This window comes from Ammospiza caudacuta, chromosome Z (genome assembly GCF_027887145.1).
Source record: "Ammospiza caudacuta isolate bAmmCau1 chromosome Z, bAmmCau1.pri, whole genome shotgun sequence".
Lineage (NCBI taxonomy): Eukaryota > Metazoa > Chordata > Aves > Passeriformes > Passerellidae > Ammospiza > Ammospiza caudacuta.
Window position 1 is genome coordinate 79940228 of NC_080632.1, and position 20772 is coordinate 79960999.

Genomic DNA, 20772 nt, shown 5'->3' on the forward strand with positions numbered 1-20772 from the left:
TTGAGCTCCCAAAAACCCAGCTTCCAATGGGTTTGTTCCAGCTTTAAATACATTAAACATCTCAATGCAAGACTGTATTTAATTCAAGAATCTAAACACGAGCAAACCTGTTTTGCTGTGAGCATTTTGTAGAGAAGTGAAAAGGGGAGTTTCTTTTTTAAAAAGAAATTGTAATACAGTGATGAAAGGGTTAAGAATGCAAGAATTCAGACATTCTGTGGAGGGTCTCTAAGAGGTCCATAAAAAAGGAGCGAACAGATCCATACAACAGGAGACAGCAGGAGACAAAGTTTTGTGTTGGGTTTTTTTTTTTTTTTTTGTTTTGTTTTGTTTTTTTTTTTGACACCCCTCCCCCCCACTTTTTTGCTGGACTGCTGCTAGGTTACCGCTGCTCCCTTCTGGCCTGAGTCGGCAGGGCAGTACAGGGGCATAGAGGGAGCAGGTCACGACTCCTCGTTGCCAGAATCATCATCATCGTAACAGTCGGCATCCTCCTCCTCCTCGTCTTCATCGTCAATGTCGTCGTCGTACAAGTCGTCGTAAAGCAAATCTGAACTGTTGTCATTGGAAGGCACTTTAGTTTTGATGCAGTATTCTGCCAGTGTAGTGGGGACCTTCACGCCATCCTTCTCTGCCTCAGCTTTGGTAGCCAAAACCTGTTTCCTGCGGGAGAAGGACACACAGGAATGTGAGCAGGGCCGGGTGCCGTGGCTCAGCTCCCAGCCTGCTCTCCAGGCCCTACCCCGCCCTCCCGGCAGCTGGGAAGGGAGCTGAGGTTGGCAGGACGCACCACAAACAGCACTGGAAACAGATTTAGTTCCTGCAGCCTCAGGCCTGGGAGCATGCCAAGGGGGTTTGCAGCACACACCCTCTCATGAAATCAGCTATTCCACAGGCTCTGCACTAGAGACCTGCCAGAGGCCAAAGCAAATTCCATTCAGTACTGCAGGGATGGTCAGGGATTTCCTAGGGTGATTTATTGACGCTGCCGCTGACTGCTCTCCCACAGCATGCTCAAAACTGCAATTCCCACAAGCCTTTGGCAGCTCTCAGCTCCCACTGGGGGGGCAGAGCAGCTGAGGCTCATGGCACACCCCAGAGCACAGCCTGGCGCTCACAGGAGCCAAGTGTTTTCCATGACCCCAAGCCAGGCCTGGCTGCTGCATCCCAGCAGGAGGAGCAGATGGCAGCCTGCCCCCTCGCCCACCCAGGGCCCTCAGTCTGCCATTCCCTGCGTGGAGTGCACCCAGCCCTGCTGGAGCCCAGGGAGTGGAGGATTCTCTGCACAGGCAGAGCCCCGCTGGCCCCACCCAGGGCCACATCCTGCCTGCCCAGCTGGCACAGACAATGCAGATGTGGCCTCGCGCCACCACTCCTGCTCCAGGCTGGGCTGTCCCTCCACAGCAGCCCTGGCCCACGCTCACATCATCCCCCTGCAGCTCCTGATGAACCATGGACTTCTCCAAGGGCAGGACTGAGCACTGGTTCCAGCTAATCCAACCCAGCTCTGCAAGCCATTGACAAATCCTGCTGAGGCTCCTTTGAATTGGAGGGACAAGATTATGATTCGTGCATGCATTAAGCACAGAAATTAGTAGGATGCAGTCAGTTTGCATCACATCCCAAGCAATGCAGGGCTTAAAGATAAGCAGGGACTTAGACTGGGATTTACTAGTAGCCAATAGGTTTTGCAGAGCATCATGACAGATGAGTCTGAAAAAAGAACAATTTGAAGACAAATCAGCCCAGTCCTCCTGCCCCAGAAGTTTGCACTGCTTCTGTGTGCTGAAAATTCTGGAGGGACCTGAAGCATGGACTTTGAATAAGACACTGAAATTAATTTCCAAATTACATTCTGCTGTGAGAAGCTGGTTTCAGCAAATTCTGGAAGCAGCCTGTTTGACAGGATTCAAAGCAGAATGCTGGTAGCCCAGCATCACAACTGGCAAAGCTTACCTTATGATTTCGGCATACTCCTTGTCTTTTCCTTTACTGTCCCTCCATTTCCTGAACATGACTGACGCATCCACATTGGCTGGGGAGAATGTGTTGGGCTCATTAAGCAAAGAGATTACACTCAGTAAGATAGTCCTGAAAGAGGTAACCACAACAGCAGAGTCAGAGCTAATGCATTCATGGGTTCTGGATATCCACAACTTCTTTAGGTGCTGCATCATAAACTTTTTTGAAGTCATCTTGTCCTCTTAAGCTGAGTGTTTTTAAGTGGCAACAGGTACTCATGAACCTCAGGCCCTGGACATTGGTGTAGGGAAGGTGACACAACACAAACCTCATCTGACTACAGCGCATCGTGTCTGTGCTTGGGACAGGGCAGCACAGAAAGCCACAATCAGACCAGAATTCAGCTGGTCTGCACTACCCACAGATGGGGAGGGGCTGGAAATCTGCTCTGTGAGCTGTTCCTGGTGGCTTGCAGCCTCCAGCAGGAAGCCAGGCCAGGCTGTTTGCCTGCCCTGCAAAGGGAGAAGGGCTGCAATGACCCAAGGCCAGCAGAAAAGGCTGCACTACTTTTCCCCTGCCCTGCCAGGTGGTCGGGAGGCTGAGGCAGGACTCTCCCCTCACTCAGGCTGCAGCAGCAGCTCTCAAGCACAGCAAGGGGAGGACAGTGTGGATGTTTTTTGATGCCCAGGCAAGGTGCCAGGGCCCAGTGGGATTCAGCAGAGCCAACACGAGCCAGCCATGTAACCCCTGGCAGGCAGGTGGGCAGGCAGACAAACAGACAGACAGACAGTCCTCTGGGATTTTCAGTCAGGGGCCCTGCTCTGCTGGCATTTACCAGCTGCAAACACCATCCTCTTGTCCAGAGCTTTCTCCTGCAGTTCCTAGAACCCTGCACTTGGGAGTTGCAGCCTTTGCTGCTCACACTGTGCCTCAACCCGCACCAACACCCATATCCAGCCATCATGACAGCATCACCCATCCCAGTGGTCCTGCCAGCAACAGCTTCCCTTTCAAGTGGAAGGGACAAACAAGGGACAGGGAACAGCTCTTGAAACACAGCATTACCCAACAGCCACTTTGCAGACCTTGATTAAAGGGGACTGGGAGTCACAGTCATGTTTGCACTGATTCAGGGGCATGTTCAGAGCACATCTACCAGGTCATATATCTGGGTACAATTCCAGGAAATGCTTGGTCATTTGGATACTTAGTACCTTGAAAGGTTTTGAAAATAAACACTTGTATCTGAACAGACTGTTCAGCACAGCCATCAAGAGAGTCTTACGCAATTCATTTTCTAAATTATATAATTTTGTACGAAAAGAGAACAGCAGCTCTGGAAGAAACTGTCTCATTGGGTTGGAATGATGGGCATAAGAGATCATTTTCTACTTCATCTCAAGAGTTCATTTAAGAGCCCTTGATTCTCTGCAAACAGGCCAGCATGTCAGCTCCAGCATCATGCAGCAGCTTTCTGCAAAGCAAACGAAGTCTAGGGAAGGCCAAGGATGGGAATTAATATCTGGATTTACCATCTGCTCTACGACACTTCCATCAACAGTGAGGAAAAGCCAATTTTCACTGTGGTGTCCAGACACTGAAGTTACTGCTAAGGTACTTAAATACACCAAGACACCTGTATTAGAAGTGAATACAGTAGTTTGATCAACTGTACCATTCTACAGTTGATTTTCTGAGCTCTTCCTTCCCATCCAGCACATCAGACCAGCTCCATCACTGCTGATACCTTTAAGAGCTGGACAATGTCCTCCAACTTAAATCTGCTTGCCTTGAAGAGGGGACAGTAACAGAAAGGCATCCCAGCATGGGGGATCTGACAGGACTAACACCACTAAAAAAGTTCAGCCATGTGGGACTGAAAACCTCAGCAGCAGATGCAAACTGCATGGGCTGAGTCTCTGGGATATTGTCAGGGATCTGTCTCCCCTCAGACAAGGCAGCTGTAGCATGGTAGAGCAGCCAGCAGAGGCTCACAGAAACAGACCTGTTCTTGTTTTTCTTCCTGCATCAACATAAGAAGGCTCAGACAGATCAATTTCTTCCCAAAGAGACATGATGTAGATTGGCTGGTGCTCCCAACCAGCACATCATATTACATTCCTTGTTAGAAAAGGAATTTTTTTTTTTTTTAATTCCAGCTGCTATCCACATTGTAGGCCTCTCAGAGCCACCTCAAGAGGTAGGTATAGACTGGTCCAAGTGCATTTTTGCCTTCTGGTATAAAGTCAAAAGTTCTGGCCTAGGCTGCACTGACAGTCATGTTACTGGATCAAGTGGAATCTGCCCAGATCTCAGGCAACAAAAGCCAAGACAAATGGGAATCCTCAAGAAACAAAGCAACAGGCAGACAGTACCTCACCTCTCTGCAGGAGATACAGGTGTGCCAGTACCTTGAATACTGTGCAGAGTCCTGGCCTGTGCAGCTCAAGGGCAGGGGAGGCCGGGGAGATGTGGAGAAGGACAATCAAAACGATCAGAGAGCCTCAACCCCTGGCCTTCTACCACTCACAGCTCCATGGGACACAGGAAGCAGGATTCTCAGCCAAACACATCAGAGCTGCATTCCTTCACATCTTGCTGGGTTTTGCTGTGTTTACTTATGCCTGCATCACCTTGTTCCCAGTGATGGGAAAGCCCATACTGATTGTGTTTAAAAAAATAAATGACCATGCTTGACACCTCAGAAGCACAGGTGAACTCTCACAGCTGAAGAGTGAATTTCCCCCTTCAGACACTTCAACCCTGCTCATCTGTGGGGAAATAGTCAACACTTGGCAGGATTTACAGAATTCAGCAGCAGAGGAGCAGCTCCCTCCCACATCTTTGGCCCCTGTGCCTCCTGTCTCACACTTTGGAGCTTTCCCAAGCCAGATGGGACCCCAGCAGGATGCGCTTCTGCTGGCACTCTGCCCAAATGGTGATGGTGGCAGCAGGCTACAAGTGAAGGACCAGTTTTATTTGCATTTGCTGAGGAATGTTTTGACCTGTCACCCCTAAGCCCAAGATGATTCAAGAGCATTAGCACTAAAAACTGCAACTGTAGTGAGGGACAGCAGAAATTAGAGAACAAGCACAATGATAAGTTCCATGTCAGTCTCTAGGGTTGAATATAATGAAATACCCAAAATATTTGTGATTTATGTAATTAATGCCCAAAGCTGTTTCCTAACTTTGAGTTAAGGCTTGTAACCTAGTTGATTCTTTATTTGACGGTGTCTTGTAATGAGAATGAAATTCAACTGCTGTTTCAAAAGCATGGACAGGTTAGGCCTTGAATGTCTCTTGGCCTTAGTGATCCTTTGTATTTTTGTCAGGAAGAAAACCACCCACCCAACACCACTCAGGAAGACAGGAGACAAACAATGGAATGCAAACAACAGCCAGAACTCTGCAAAGTTGCTTCTACTGGTCAGAATACTCAAAAACATCCTGTATTGGGTGTGCAGGGCCAAGTTTTGGTAGTCAAGGTGCTACAAGGGTAGCTTCTGTGAGAAGCTGCCAGAAACCTCCTCTATGTCTGGCAGAGCCTGGCAGCTCCAAGGACAGATGCTCCACTGGTCAAGGCTGGCCAACTGGAAAGAGTGGTAATGTCTCTATGATAACATACTTAATAAGAAAAAAGTTTTAATTGTGTCCAGAGAAAAATGGAGTGAGAATGTGTGAGAGGAGCATCCGTGCAGGCCGGCAGGGCAGCGCAGCAGGAGGGGCAGGAGCTGCTCCAGGCTCTGGAGCTCAGATTGCCCTGCAGCCCCTGGAGCAGCCCAGGCTGAGGCAGCTGTGCCCCTGCAGCCCAGGGAGGGCACAGGGGAGCAGAGATCCACTCGCAGCCCTGGGGGAGCCCAGCCTGGAGCAGGGGATGCCCAAAGGAGGCTGTGATCCTGTGGGAGACCCATGGAGAGAGTAGCTCTCACTGGAGCAGCTGGTCCTTGAAGGACTGCATCCAATGGAAGTGTGACCCACGCTGCAGTATTTTGGGGAAGACTGCTGCCCATGGGGTGGACTCATGCTGGCAGAGTGAATGCAGAACTGGCACACTGTGGGAGGGACCCCATGGCGCAGCAGGGGAATGCTCCTCATCCTCAGCAGCAGGAGAAACAGTGTGTGATGGACTGTCAGTAACCCCCATTCCACTACGCCCATACCCTGCTGTGGTACGGGGCAGAGCTGGGAAGAAGGGAGAGGTGGAGGGAGGTGTTTTTAAGGTCTTATTTTACTTCTCATTATCCTGCTCTGATTTTGTTGGTAACAAATTTAATTAATATCTCTAATTCTAGACTATTTTGTCTGTGATGGTGTTTGGTGAGCAATGCCTCCTGGTACTTATCTGCTGCAGAAAAACAGAACAACAAGCAGGTAGTTAAGGCTGTGAAGTTTGGAATAGCTCAGGGAGACTAAGGCTGGGAACAAAAGGGTGAGCTATTTTTAGCCCCAGGCCACTTCAGGATATCTAGGAAGGGGTGCAACACACAGATGGGCTCATGATTGAGGGATGGAGCTGACCACAGAGGCCATCACACAGGTCATCCACAAATGTGAAATGTGCTGCCATCAAGTGAGTGAAATATCCCTGGAATAGAGGGCGGTGGCTGGTTTTCCAGTGTGGCGAGGCCTGGCAAATAGATTACACTGGGCCACACACATGCCAAGGCAAGAGTTACACACTTGCTACATCAGAGGCAACAACTAGCTGGAAATGTACCCAGTAAACCATGCCACTGCCTGGAACACAATCTCAGCTCTTGAGAGATACATTTTGCGGTGACATGGTACCCCAGAGAGAACTGAATCAGGCCATGGGACTAATTTTAAAAATAATCTCATAAACTCCAAAGCAAGGAAACATTGAGAGAATATATCACATCCCTTACCACCCACACACCTCTAGAAAGACTCAGAAATGCTGAAGACTGTTAAGAATTTTAGGTAATGGGACATGGAAGCACTGGGATGCAAAAGAAGCCACTTGGCTGGTAAATGCTAGGGGATCTGCTAACTGCACTGATCCTGCCCAAACTGAGCCCACAAACACTGTGGGAGGAGATAAGGTTCCTGCACTACACACAGGAAAGTGGCTGGGGAAGTCAGTGTGGATTCTCCTCCCATGGGAAAAGGCAAACACATTGGTGGGATTGTCTTTACCCAAGGACCTGGGTGTACTTGGCAGGTAACGTGGAAGGATGGGGAGACCCAGTGTGTACCTCAAGGAAATTTAACCTTGGGGGAAAACAAACTGTGCGAGTTTTGTGTCACAGGAAGTAAAGGAACAGGAACAACATGACCTGACAAAGAATGAATTTTGTGAGGAGCAAGGAGAATGTGATGATGATGTGAGCCAGGCTGGTGACCAAAGATCAAGTGTGCTGCTTCTCCTGTCCTGACCACCCATCCTGATGGGGTAGAGCACAAGTCATGGATCTGGAGGGGTGGAGGAAGCCATGAAACAGGAGAATAATATCCATCTGTGAAAGGACAGGCGGGTGAAAATGTACATTTGGTACAGATATCGTTCAAGGATGCAGTTTGGGGTATATGTGTGGGTAAAAGGGATTCCAGTAATGGGAAAGGAATACAGTGGAACAGCTGGAAGATAAATACATTATGTAGGATCAAACAAATGGTATGGAATTAAGAGTGGAGATTGTATTGAGTTTGCTGAGCTGTAGCTCATTTTCCCTTAGCAGCCCCCAGTGCTTTCCATTCATAGTTAGACAGGTATGATAACACACAATTGTTTTGGCTACTGCTGAGCAGTGCTGACACAGCATCAGTGCTGTCTCCAACATTCCCCACTCGCCCATCAAGGGGCTGAGAGTGGCAAAATCCTAAGATGGGACATAACCAGGCCAGCTGGTCCAAACTGACCAAAGGGATATTCCATACCATGTAACATCAGCTCAGACATGAAAGCTAAGTGAGAGAGGAGGAACGGGGGATATTTGTTATATCACAGAGTTTGCCTTCCGGAGCAACTGCTACATGCACTGAAGCCCTGCTTCCTGGGAAGTGGCTCAATGTTGCTCACCAATGGTGAGTAGAGATTTGTTTTTCCCCCCTTTGCTTATGTGCACAAGCTTTTGTTATTGCTTTATTAAACTGCCTTATCTCAAACATGGAAGTTGTTTTCTTTTCTGTGTTATTTTTGTTTCTCCTGTCCTGCAGGGAAAGGGAGTAATAGAGCAGTTTGGTGTGCACCAGGAACCTATTACACGCACTTTTCCACTAGTGGTACTTTGAAGAAGATAACAGTGATGAGACAGGCTTCAACATTTGAGATAACTTGCCTTTGGAGTATGAAATCCTGTGAATAGGACAGAAGGCTCTGCACTGTCAGCCCAGTATGTTCAGACAGACTGGTATGTCTGGTTCCCACTTGATTCAAGCCCTAAGCCCCACAAAACCTTAAATTCCCTCCCAAACCCCTCCCACCATAGCCCTTAGGTCTTGTGGAGATGGCAGGCCTTTGAGGTCACCACTGCACAACATATTCACAGTTACCTGACATTTTGGGTAGGGTTCCACCTCTCTGATGGTAGCTCTCCACTTTGTGGGTCATCTACAGGTGGGTGAAGAATTGAAATACATACATCTCCATTCTGCAAGACAGAAAAAAGCACTGAGAATAGCTTGGCTGGAGGCTGAGGCCTGATAACTCAAATCCACCATTCAGACTGTCTTCTGATCAGTTTAACCTTGTTGATATGAATATCCAAGTGCCAGCAAAAACCAACAAGGGCTGAAAATGGTTCTGAATTCTTCCTGGATCTACTTTATACCCAAGGGCTAGCCTGCAAACTGGCAAAAAACCCCAATACAAAAATCAAGCAGTTTAAAGAACATACTGAAGTAAGCAAAAATAGTAATAATGTAACATAAAACTAGATTGGTTTCCAGACAGCAAGTACTACTGCCACAGTGACATAAGGTTTAATCACAGGAGACCCCAAGTAGGGTTAAAGAAAATTTGTGCTCCCACTGGCAGCTTGAGCTAGCTGCAAGAAATTTTTGAATTGAGGGGTTTAATCACCATCTACTAGCTCAGGTATGAAAACATTACATCTCCCAGGACACAAGGACCTTGAACAGATGGTGTGGGGCAGGCTTACACAGCTCCCCTAGGACACATCTGTTCAAAATACCAGATGAAAAAGCAGGAGATGCTTTCTGAAGGTTTCACTGAAAATCCCTTCCAGCATGCAAAAGGAAGAATATTCTGGCAGCATATGGAAGCCATACAGCCACATAATTCTCAATATGTGTTCTACTCACTAGTCTTATGGCCTGAATATAGATTTAAAGCTCTATAATTCCTATTTAGGAAATCTGTCAACCCAATTCTCCATCAGCAACAGCACTCTGACACAACTGCTTTGTAGGAGGGCTGGAGCAGTATCCACCCCAGCTGATATCCTCCACTGAGGCAGACTCCAGGGACACACCAGTGCCCTACTGCAGGATGGGGTGAAGGAGCAGATGAGGCCGGGGCTGGCCAGCAGACATTGGCCTCTCCAGGCCCCATGGGCTTTGCAGCCAGCTGTGGGGCAGCACTCATGCTGTTCCTTTTTCCCCCAGTCCAGGGCACAGACTGATGACGGGATCAGCTCTGTTCAGGACTCCAGGCTGGAAGCTGCCCACACACCTGGTCTCACATCGTTCCAACACTGCTCTGAGCACAGAGCAGGGCTGCTCACAGCAACAGCATCTGTGCCTTTGAGCCCAGGCCAGTGATCACAGCTACAGATAGCAGCAGCTCACCTGGGGGGTTGTGATCTGTATCCAGATTTCAGCAGTGCACTATTCATGCCAGGTATGCTAATCTAGCAGGCCTTTGTCACTTTGAAGCAGGTTTTAGTCAAGAACACAGCAAGGCAGCACCCAGAGCTGCTGAATTCCAAAGCAAATACTTACATTGCTGGAACAGTTTGCTTTAAGGAGGCAGTTTCCCTTTTAGTGCCCCAACAGGCTTGTGAAATCTTGAACTTTTATAGTATCACTCCAAGCTGAAGTTAACTTTATTAATATTAGATTATGCTCAGTCTACTCTGTTATCACTAATAATTTCCATTAGTTTTTCCTTTAACCTTTTCCTGGAAGAATGCAATGCTAGTGGCCAGAGGAAGCATCTCAGCACTTGGGAAAAGTTCCTGAAGCAATCAGGTCAGCAGCATGGGGACAAGCAGATACTTGGCAAAATGAAGATAGAGGGAAGCAACGATGTGAGAAGTTTTTGTCTTGCCACAATCAGTGTTACATGTTTGGGAACTGCACTTTCATTAAGAATGAGGAGAGGTAAAGGTTTAATGGGGCCTGATGAGGTCAGCACAAAGTTTCAGAGATGAGGACAGTCAGGGGCCAAGCCTCTCCCTACATACATTTTTGAAAAACACAAACAAGGAGAATGGGGTATTTATCTGCCATTGAGGTATATCCTCCATTTCTATCAGGACTGAGAATGGTTATGTCATAAAAATAAAGAGCAAGTGAATGCAGTTTTACCAAAGTTCAATTAGATGACCCAAGTAAACCAGAGATGAAAAAAACACACATTGCTCAAGTCTCATTGCTCAGAACTGGAATGTCAGCCCCAGACTCTCCATCTGGTCCTACCAGCAGATTCTGTAAACTGCTACTTTCTTTCATCTTCCTTGCACTAAGAGGGGATTTTTGTCCCCCTCCTCCTGAAAACCCTCAAACATCAAACACTTTGCTGAGACAGTTTCAGTTTCATTTGAAGTTACCCCAGTGCCTCATCTTCATTGCTTAAATGTTTCCAAAACAGCCTGCAAGCTGCTTCAGATTCCCTCAGCTTCAAGAAATACTCCTATAAACACAAAGCACAAAGCTGAGAGCTTGTGTATTTGAAGAGCAAACCCAAAATACACACATCAAGTTTTGGGTTAGTTCCTCCTGCTGCCATCAGTCGTTTCTAGTCAATTTTTCATCTTTCTCACCAGGACAGGGAGAGGTCCTTTCCAAGGCTTGCTTTTGTACATTTTATTTTGGTAGCCATTTGCCACTCACCTCCTGCATCAGGATTTCCAGATTCAGAATCAATACCCACAGTATGTGTCTGCAATTATCTGAAGATTTCAAAATTGTCTTTATTTATAGATCAAAATTCCCTGTAACTGAAATAGAGCCTTAAAGAAAAACATCATTCTTGGCTACAGGAAAGATCCTGTGCCAAGTACAAAACCTACATCACAAAACTGTCAGATAACTGATGTGAGGATGTCCCTGGACTTAGGGCAATTCCCTGGATCAGTTAATAATTAAAGTGGGTTAGTATTCTGTTCTGCACTGAAGTTTGGCAAGGTTTCTAGACATTTATTACTAAACCATCACTGCACTTCTCACCATTTGAAGCACACCCATTCCAAGCTGGGCATTTGGCCGCAAGAACTTATCAGAAAAGGACTTTACAAGCCCAAGATATCAACTGAGGGCTTTATTTGTTCATGGGATTGAAGAGAATGACACTCCAGTTTTCAGGTGGGTTCAAAGGAAGTCTGCAAAACCTCTCATAAGAAAACCTGTGATAAGGAGAGAGACCTGCAGCAAAAGGAACATTGTGAAATCCTTTAGCTCCCAAAACAACAGAGGCAGTGCTTCTCACCAGGCTGACATTCTTCTAGGACACCCAAAAGTTCTTCAGCTAGGATTTGGCTGACCTCCACTAAAGATCAAGTTTTGAACCAAAACAGGCTTTCAGCCTTCCAATGCAGCTCTATGGAATTGGGTGATATTGAACCAATTGCCTCTATATGGAATCATTCCTCTCCTGGACCTGCTGTGTTGCTCTATTGTGATCCAATTGCTGACAGCCCACAGCCTTGGCTACCCTCTGAAAGTAACCCATACACATACTGAGTTTAAGGAAGCACAAAGCTGTCTCACACACCCCAGAAGACAATTTTTTTTAAAAAACACCTTACCTCATAAATGTTGGGGTGCCACATTTTGGTCAGGAATCTGAAGGTAGGTGGTGAATATGGATAGTCAATAGGAAATTTAATGTGAGCCTGAAAAAAAGCAGAATTTTTTAGCTATGAAACAGAACAAAAAAGACCAACAACCAATAACTACAGTGAAAAGATTGGGGGGGGAAAAATTCATTAAGGCTACTAAATTGCTCATTCAATAAACCAGTGCCCAAGTGGCCCCACATTGTAACACTATGCGATTTCTTATGAGCAAAACACTAACTGAACAAGAAAAATCAAAACATCTGGGCTAGTAATGCTCAGAAGACAAGCCAAAATGCATTTACCACGTCCTAATTCAAGCAGCATATTCAACAGCTGTTGTTAAACAGGGTAAAACAGACTGGAAAAGTTTTAACTCGAGAGAGCACTGCTCTCTTTCTGAGTTCAAAAGCAGACTAAAAAATGTTTACTAAGCTGAATATACCTGTTTTATATTTGCCTGTACAAATATTTAAAATTACTCTTCCCATGATGAAAAAAAAATTATTACATAACTTGCCCTAGTTATTTTGTCTTTCTTTGAAAGTTAAGCTGGTCCATCCACCTGTGTTTCTAATACTACATGTTTTGCCTCCACAGAAGTCTCAACATCATCAGTGTCTGTTTAATAAATCAGTGCACCTTGAGGAATATTGGTGGGCAATGACAGCAAACAGCTTGCACTGGTCAACAACCATCTGTGGGGCACAACTCTGAGTCAAGTCAGTTATGGGAAGGCTGCAGAGATCCTAGCACTGGAAATTAACTTCTCTCTGCTGTCCTGCTGTTCACAGCAGTCTGAATATGGACTGATCAAGTGTCCAAAATATTTCTCTCTGGAAGGTGGACTTGCATGCTGTTTGCTGCGCTGTGGAGCACAAACCCTTTCCTTGGAACTGCTCAACAAAAAGTCCTACTGCCAGCCCAGCAAGGGATCTCCAGAGAAGCATCTTCTGGTCCTTCAAACACAGCCAGCTTCATTTGCAATAGAGAATGCAAGGGATCCCAAAAGCAAGATTCATATTTATCCCAGTTTGAGACAAATTTAGGAGGAAACCTAGTCACCCTAGGACAACATGGTAAGAGCAGGATTCCAGGTCACTCTCCTCCACTTAAGTATGTAACCATGCCCCTTGCTCAACAAGAGAAACTTTGGAAAGTTTTGTTCCATAGTACACAGAAGCAGACAACCAAAACAAACAGATTACAGAACTGTTAAGTACCTGGCTAGAGTTTTACTTACCAGCACACACCTTTGCCCTACAACCCAAATTTTATGGGGTCAGAGTGTCAGATAGTCAAGAAAAGAAGGTTTTTCTATTCACCTTTATGAAAGAAATTCACCAGTTCACATGGCCTTATGGTCTGTAGATGCCTACTCATGACTGTGTGTGGGCATGTTACAGCAGCGCTGAGTCCTCACCCCACAGCCATTTGTCACAGCACACACACAGCTAAGAGATTTACAATCCACTTAAACAATCCCATAGTTTAAGGCCAGTTGCACAAATGTCATTGCTCCAGGAGCAGTGAGTGAATGGCTCTTGTCACCACATTGCTGCAGCAAGGACATGCCTGGGTCCAGAACATGCTGCACTGTGGGCAGAGCAGAGATCTATCCAGGCAGGGCACATTCACTCCAACTCAAGTGCTTGCATCATGTAGCTGCAGACTCCTCCAGACTCTGGAGTTTTCCCAAGAAAGCCCATTCCTGTGCTTACACACAGTTTTGTGAGATTTAAGACACAAAACAAAAGCAAAAGGACAGACTAAAAATGCAAGAGACAGCGAAACTCAGGGTTGAGCTACCTACAAGATGTCTTAGCAAAATCTGTCTTCTACACAGCCACAGCTTCCAGGTGACCAAAACAAAAAACATTGTGCCAGCAGATTACCAGCACTGCTATGCCTACAGCCCATATAGATGCTCAAGGAGTGCAGGTCTCATTCCTCCCAGTAAAACCCCTCTGCTTTCAAACTGTCTAGCCCTGAGGGGTTTGTCTCAGCAAGACTACTCCAGAAGCTGAGCCTGAGTCACCAGTATGTCCCTGTATGTGATGCAGACTCATGCAGATGCTGTAGATCCTGGAAAACTGTTCCGAATTTCTAAATCCTGTTTGACAAACACAGTTCTTTATTAGAGAAGGACTACCTGCCTACAATAACTATCACTATGGAATGCAGTGTTGTATCACATGAAGGGTTATCTTGAGCTCTAGGAACAGAAAAACCAACTGGAGAAATAAGAGAAATCTTTCCTTCCACGTGCAGGCAATCAAGAACCTAGCTTCCCTGTAATACATCACACATTTAGAGAAAGCAGCCACATTACATGGTGATCAGCTATTTCTAACTAGTCGGTAGCTCTTTAGCACACTGAGGTTCTGTATTGGAACATAAAGCAAATAAGGCTTCTCTACAAACCTGATTTCAGAGTCAAAAGCCCCCAAAACAGAAAACCTTGAATTACAGGCAGGGATTTTTCCCAAACAAAAAGAGCACTACCGTCAAGTCCCCATGGTGAGATCATCCAGAATTTGAAAGTGAAACCAAACACTTTTCCAGGCCATTACTAACAGGTCTGAGAGAATTACCTCATCTCTTCTGCAAGAGAAACCATGGAAAGTTACGTAAGCCTACTCTGCTCTCACTGAATGCTATCTGAGTTTCTGTGTGGGTTAAGCAAGCCAAGAATTTCCAAGAGAAGCTGCAAGACTGCGTGCAAAATGCAGCAACAGCCACAATTACAGGTCATTTTTTTCCCCACTGAAAGCCTGATTCTAAACATGATTAAAAAAAGACCAAATTAAGCAATAAATCTAATTTTAAGTAGAGCTCACAGAATAGTTTTCCCCTACAATTTCACTGATATAAGGCAAAATATCTGTTAAACTCAGCCAGGCTGCTAGGTACTTGAGAGTGGCAGAGTTTTCAGGGAGCTTGTTGTTAGCTCAGTTACAGCCACACAAACTAATTTAGGAGGACTAAATATGCAGCTCAGTTCCCCCCTGCAAGTTCCAAACAGTTACTGCATTCACCATGTGCCTGACTCCTCAAACTGAGCTTAAACAGAACAGAAATAATTCTATTTTGGTGCTGATTTTAGCCAGCTGCATGCCATGGCTCCTTGACATCACTGAAGATACTCCATAGATAGAAACATGAAGACCAGTCACAATCAATCCTCCCTTCCCCAGTTTGCAACTAGTCATGCTTATAGTCTGTAGAAAAATAATAAACTCTTCTAAAAAGTCCAGCCTGACAGAAGATACAGCCCTTTAGAAACATTTACAGCTATCACAAAGACTTCAACTTCTAAATTACACCATAGCACGTATTTTAAGAATATTGCTACCATCACAGTCACTTTGTTTCCTATTTTACTGCTTCCCTGCACCTTCAACAGAGACTGCATTTCAGGTTTGTTAATCTTCTTTAAGTTGGATAAGATAAAAGCACAGGTTCTGCTATGTATGCCAGAAAAACACACAGTCTCACTAGATCTTATGTGACTGAAAATTATTCACTGATTCTGTCACTACGAATAACTACTACAGCAACTTTGTTTCTTGAGATCTTGCCACATACTTGACTCAACGCTTACACTTGTGTCAACCACTCCAAGCACTCCAGGCTTGGGGCAGAGAGGCCTGGAAAGCTGCCTGGCAGGAAAGGACCAAGGGGAGCTGGTTGACGATGGCTGAACACGAGCCAGCATGCGCCCAGGTGGCCAAGCATCCTGGTCTGGATCTGCAATAGTGAGGCCATGGGACTAACACAGGCAAGACTCCCTCCCAGCCCCTGTCCCAGCCTAGCTGTAAATGATACTTCAGGAGTCTGACACTGATTTTTTACAGCAGTTTCAAGCTGACAAAACTGAGACCCCTGATTTTTAGGCAGAAAGGGAAGGAATATTGAAAACATCCTGCCTACCCAGTGCAGACAGGCCATGGGGGAAGCACACACATTTCCTGGAAAGCCACCAGGATCACAACGGATCTGATTAGAGGATAATGGGGAACACCAGCAGCTTTTACAACGGCCAGCAAAAACTGCAGCTGCTTGGTGTTCCTGGAAGTGCCATTTAGAGATTACTTCCATTTCAAAACATGGCAAGCTTGATGCCAGCCCTTCTAAAACTCTGCATTAGTGAGGGCAAGGACCTTTAGCAAATTGTATTTAAGATCAGATACAAAGGAAGTGTTTTGAGTTTTGAAATTATTTTGCTGTTATGTGTAATTATCTGCTACAGCCAGCCCACAGATAAGCTCCTATTGACTCTGTGCAGGTACTACACAGAGTATCTTACAGATCACTCATCTGCCCTGGCAGACTTGCAGACACACAAGGACTCCTCACTTTCCTTCTTAAGGGGCACAACCAGGCTCCCCAGTGTGCTCCTGCTGACTGCTCCACACACTGAACATGAACAGGAACTACAGGCCACCACCAGGTTAAGTGGTTGTATCTAATCCCACAAAATGCCCTTTCCTGCTGCTGGTGCATTGCACATTATGCAATTCATTTAACAGAATCTCCTCTTCCACATTAGGCCTGGATTAGTGCATGCAGTATTAAACACTATGTGCTGGAAAGCATTTTCAGTGGAGGTCAGCAGTCAGTACAAGCAGCCAGTTTCTCACAGCAGTGAGGTTTAAAGCACCTCAGTATCATCCAGCTCACAACATGTAAAACAGCACTGTAGCCATCCCACTGCACTGTCAACTATTTGGTGAGGTAAAAATGTAGGGCCAACACAGCTCTTTCAGCTCCATTTGTGACTTACGGCCTAAGCAATTTCTTGTGGCAGAGCTGGGTGCTAGCCTGGTACTTCAAACCCAGTTATTGCTTCATTTCCCAGCAACACTGTATCAGTGCTTATTGCCATCTGTTGTGCTTCAGAGAATAGGAGGAGCACATCTCTGATCCAAGAGGAGTGACCAGACCACTCAAGACTTGTGAGTCCTGAAAACTCCCTTGGTGCTGCAGTGGCCATATGAATAGTAACAGCAGAAAAGCCCTTATACCCCCATTACCTGCACTGTTTCATAAGGAATTTAAATCACAAAGATCTGAATGTGAAGAATAAACTAGATCTCATGGGAAGGACATGAAGCATCTAAACAAAAAAGAAGATAGAGCCAAAATTCAGCAGAGCACTGATGAGTCAAGAAGTAAGGCTAGCTAACACAATCAGAGACTGGTTTGACAGGCACCAGCCCATTCTTGTTTCACACTAAATCATATCTCATACACATTTCCTAATTTAGTTATCTGGGGCACTACTAAATCTGTTGCTCTCAATGGAAGACTTCCTCTGGTACAAACTAGATTTCCTTTTACCAGAATGTCTTTTAACAGTAAGATGTTATTTAATATTTATCTGCAATATATTATCTGCAATGTTCATAAAGCTGAAATTGTTGGCAAGTCATCCAACCCAAACCAAAGCAGATAAAGGGCCAGATTACGCAAGCACCACCTACACTCAGGTAGCAACTGCCAGGTTGATTTCCACTCCTTTGATTGTCAATTTGACTTTTCATGATGCTACAGAAAATGCTATCATTTCAACCAGTGAAGGAGATGCAGCATTTAGCAAGAGATACTGAGTTGGAAACAGTGGCATACTGAAACAACAAAGTATCACTTCTATAACTTGCCCATTTTGACTCAGCTTTTGCTCTTGTCTGCTGTGCCATCACTGAGAAGGCCATTAGCAACACCACCAAAGAGAATTACTTGATCCTCTTTCACAGACCTAGCTGTTGGTTCAACAGCTTCACTCAGCTTTGACACAGGGGCCAAACAAAGAAATTTCAGATTCCCATGACAGAAAGCTGATATCATATTGAGGTTTATGTATTTTCCCAGGAATCTCCATGCTGAAATATTACAAGATTCCACCCTCTATTTAACCTTTACTCCAGGATCAGTCCTGATTTTAGGAGACAAAAAGATGAAGATGAAATATATCAGAGACTGTGACAGGCCATATGTTAGGAGGTTTCTGCCATGGCTGAAGGCTTCATGTAGAGATTGTGCTCTTGGATCTGATTCCTTCAGGTTGCCCACAGACTGTACACAGGCTTGAGACTGAGGTCACTGTGTGTGGGCTATGCAGAGAGGCTACTCTGTGTGACTATTTTCCAGGCAGAAACAGATGACTCAGTTCTTATTTAGATCTGTACAAACATGCTGATGTCCCCATTTAGACAAAATAGGAAGAATAACTCCAAATGTGTGAAACTTAATTTTCCCTGCGCAGCCTGGTATTTTCTGAAGGAGCCAGAGATACTTAGGGACACCGCATCTAAAGTTTAAACCAAATTACGCATCTCCCATTAGGTCTTTGCTTCAGAGTAGAAGCTGGGACTTGAAATACCCTACTCTACATATAACTCAGCATGCTGGTACCTGAACAGATAAAGCTCTCACACGAGCATAACTATTCTAGAAACAGTTTCTGTCCACCTCAGATAATGCAATTTTCCATCTTTCCCATTTGTAAAAACAATTAGTTTTGCTGGAGTAGTGGTGGGAATATTTGAGACTGTTTATACAAACTATCATGGTACATTACTAGCATCTCTGGCATCATGGGTGGAAGTCCTCCAATTACATACATAGAGGGTTGTTATTTTGGGCACCTCTCTCTCCTTGCCAGGCTTCAGGGTCAAAAAGACTGTCTCTTTTAGCAAGAATTGAATTAGACTATGACATCTTTAATATTTTGCTCGATGTCACATTTTGGAATTTAACCTTACTGGATGAGTAATTAATGTTTTCTTGAAGCAGATTTACACAGGCACATCTATGAAAAGGCTGACTGCGAGACAGCATGATATACTTCAGACTTATCCTGGTAATTTATCAGTGGGATTGACTGACAGTGGGATTGAGGACACCCTCAGTAAATCCACTGATGACACCAAGCTCTGTAGTGCAATCATGCTCTGGAAGGAAGGGATGCCACCTGGAGAGACCTGGAGAGGCCGGAGAGGTTGGACTCTGCAAACCCCATAATGTTCAACACAGCAAAGTGTGAGGTCCCACACCTGGATTGTGGCACATCCACAGAGAAGTGGGTGATTGAAAGCAGCCTGGCAGAGAAGCCCTGGAGGTGATGGTTGATGAGTAACTCAATGCGAGCTGGCAGTGAGCACTTGCAGCCCAGAAAGCCAAATGTATCCAGGGATAAATCCAAAGAATGGATTGGCCAATAGGTCAAGGGTCGTCATTTTCCCCTCCACTCTTGTGACATCCCACTTGTATTACTGCATACTGTTCTGGTGACCCCAGCACAGAGAATGACATGGAAGTGCTTGAGCAAATCCAGAGGAGGCCACAAAGTTGCTGAGAGAACTGAAGCAGCTCCCCTATGCAGACAGACTGAGAAAGTTGGGGCTGTTCAGCCTGGCAAAGAGAAGGTTCTATGGAAACCCCACAGGAACTCTCCAGTATCTGAAGTGGTCTATATGGAAGCTGGAGAGGGACTCATCATCAGGAACTATAGATGGAACAAGGAGTAATGGGCACAAACTGAAAGAGGGGAAATTGAGGTTGGATATTAGGAGAAGATTCTATACTGTGAGGGTGGCGAGACACTGGCACAGGTTGCCCAGAAATCTGTAGATGCCCCATCCCTGCAAGTATTCAAGGCCAGGCTGGATAAGGTTTTGAGCAACCTGGTCTAGTGGGAGGTGTCCCTGCCCACAACAGGGGGGTTGGGATTGGATTACCCTTTAAGATCCCTCCCAAACTCTCAAGGTTCTGTGATTAATCACTGTAAAAACACATCCCAATTTTCAATAATGCTGGACAGAGTGTCTGTGAACTCACCTATTCATTCCAACTTTGCATCTTTACCAAAACACAGCAGATTGTTTTTATGCTCTGTGAAGCAAGCCATAACATTTGTATCTGCTGTGTGAAGAGATGTCCAAGCTAGCTCAGTGTGAGAACACCCTTTCCTTCAGCCTGTTTTCACTATTTTTAGCCAATTCTTTAAACAAGTACCATTCATGAGTCAGTGAATGACTAATTGCCTCGATTCTCTTCCTATGCAAGCCAGGCTGGATGCAAGAGGAAAACTCTTCTCAAGGGACAGCCCATCACATGTTCTGCTAAAAACACAGGGCAGGTCTTGATGCAGTCACCTCTTTCATAAGCAGCAAGGGGAGAGGCATATTTATAGCATTTTAAGTGTAAACCCTAGCACTGTGCTGCAGTGTTACACAACTTTGCCTTTCCCAGCACGGCAGGCAGCAGCACTCTGATGAGACATTTTGAGCTGGCATACCAGCCGACTTTCTTTAAATAAGGGACACAGGCATCTGGAAGGTGAATGGCAGCACTCAGGAACTGCAGCTGAAATCTCATCTATGCTGGCTGCCATGCAGAAGCCAGCTAGGCACTCTAGCAGCCTTGTTACTTGTTTTTCAGCCACTGCATTACTGATCACAAGCTCTCCTGCTCGGAGCTGGACACAGGCAGTAAATCTAGGCACACTGAGCAGCAGCAAGCAAGCCTGCTGGACTGTACTGCTTCCAAGCAAGCAGCTAAATCAGCAGCACCATCTCCCAAGTGTGGAGACCCAATCAGCAATGTGTTAGTGTAGATGTGTAACCCTACAGTCACAAACTGTATTATGCATAGCCCCACCCAGTGTACCACCCATCTGAAAAGAGTCTCTGATCCTGCACAAGTGAAGTCTGATACGTGTCCACCAGCTGGCTCCTGCCCAGCATCCTCCAGCTCACTGCAGGAACCAGCATTGTGTCAGAAGGTATTTGCTAGCACAAAGCTTATATCTGAGACACAAAGG

General features: G+C 45.7%; 1 protein-coding gene across 1 annotated transcript in view; it reads right to left on the minus strand.

Annotated features, from left to right (window-relative positions):
- Positions 1-290: 290 nt before the first annotated feature.
- Positions 291-20772, minus strand: part of UBE2R2 (ubiquitin conjugating enzyme E2 R2) — a 51060-nt gene continuing 30578 nt past the window's right edge. Inside the window, exons 2-5 of the mRNA XM_058823456.1 lie at positions 11916-12002; positions 8479-8576; positions 1957-2091; positions 291-663 (exon numbers count right to left, since the gene is read on the minus strand). Of these exons, the coding sequence (XP_058679439.1) occupies positions 444-663; positions 1957-2091; positions 8479-8576; positions 11916-12002 (540 nt within the window). The 3' untranslated portion in view covers positions 291-443. The remainder of the gene's footprint in view (positions 664-1956; positions 2092-8478; positions 8577-11915; positions 12003-20772) is intronic.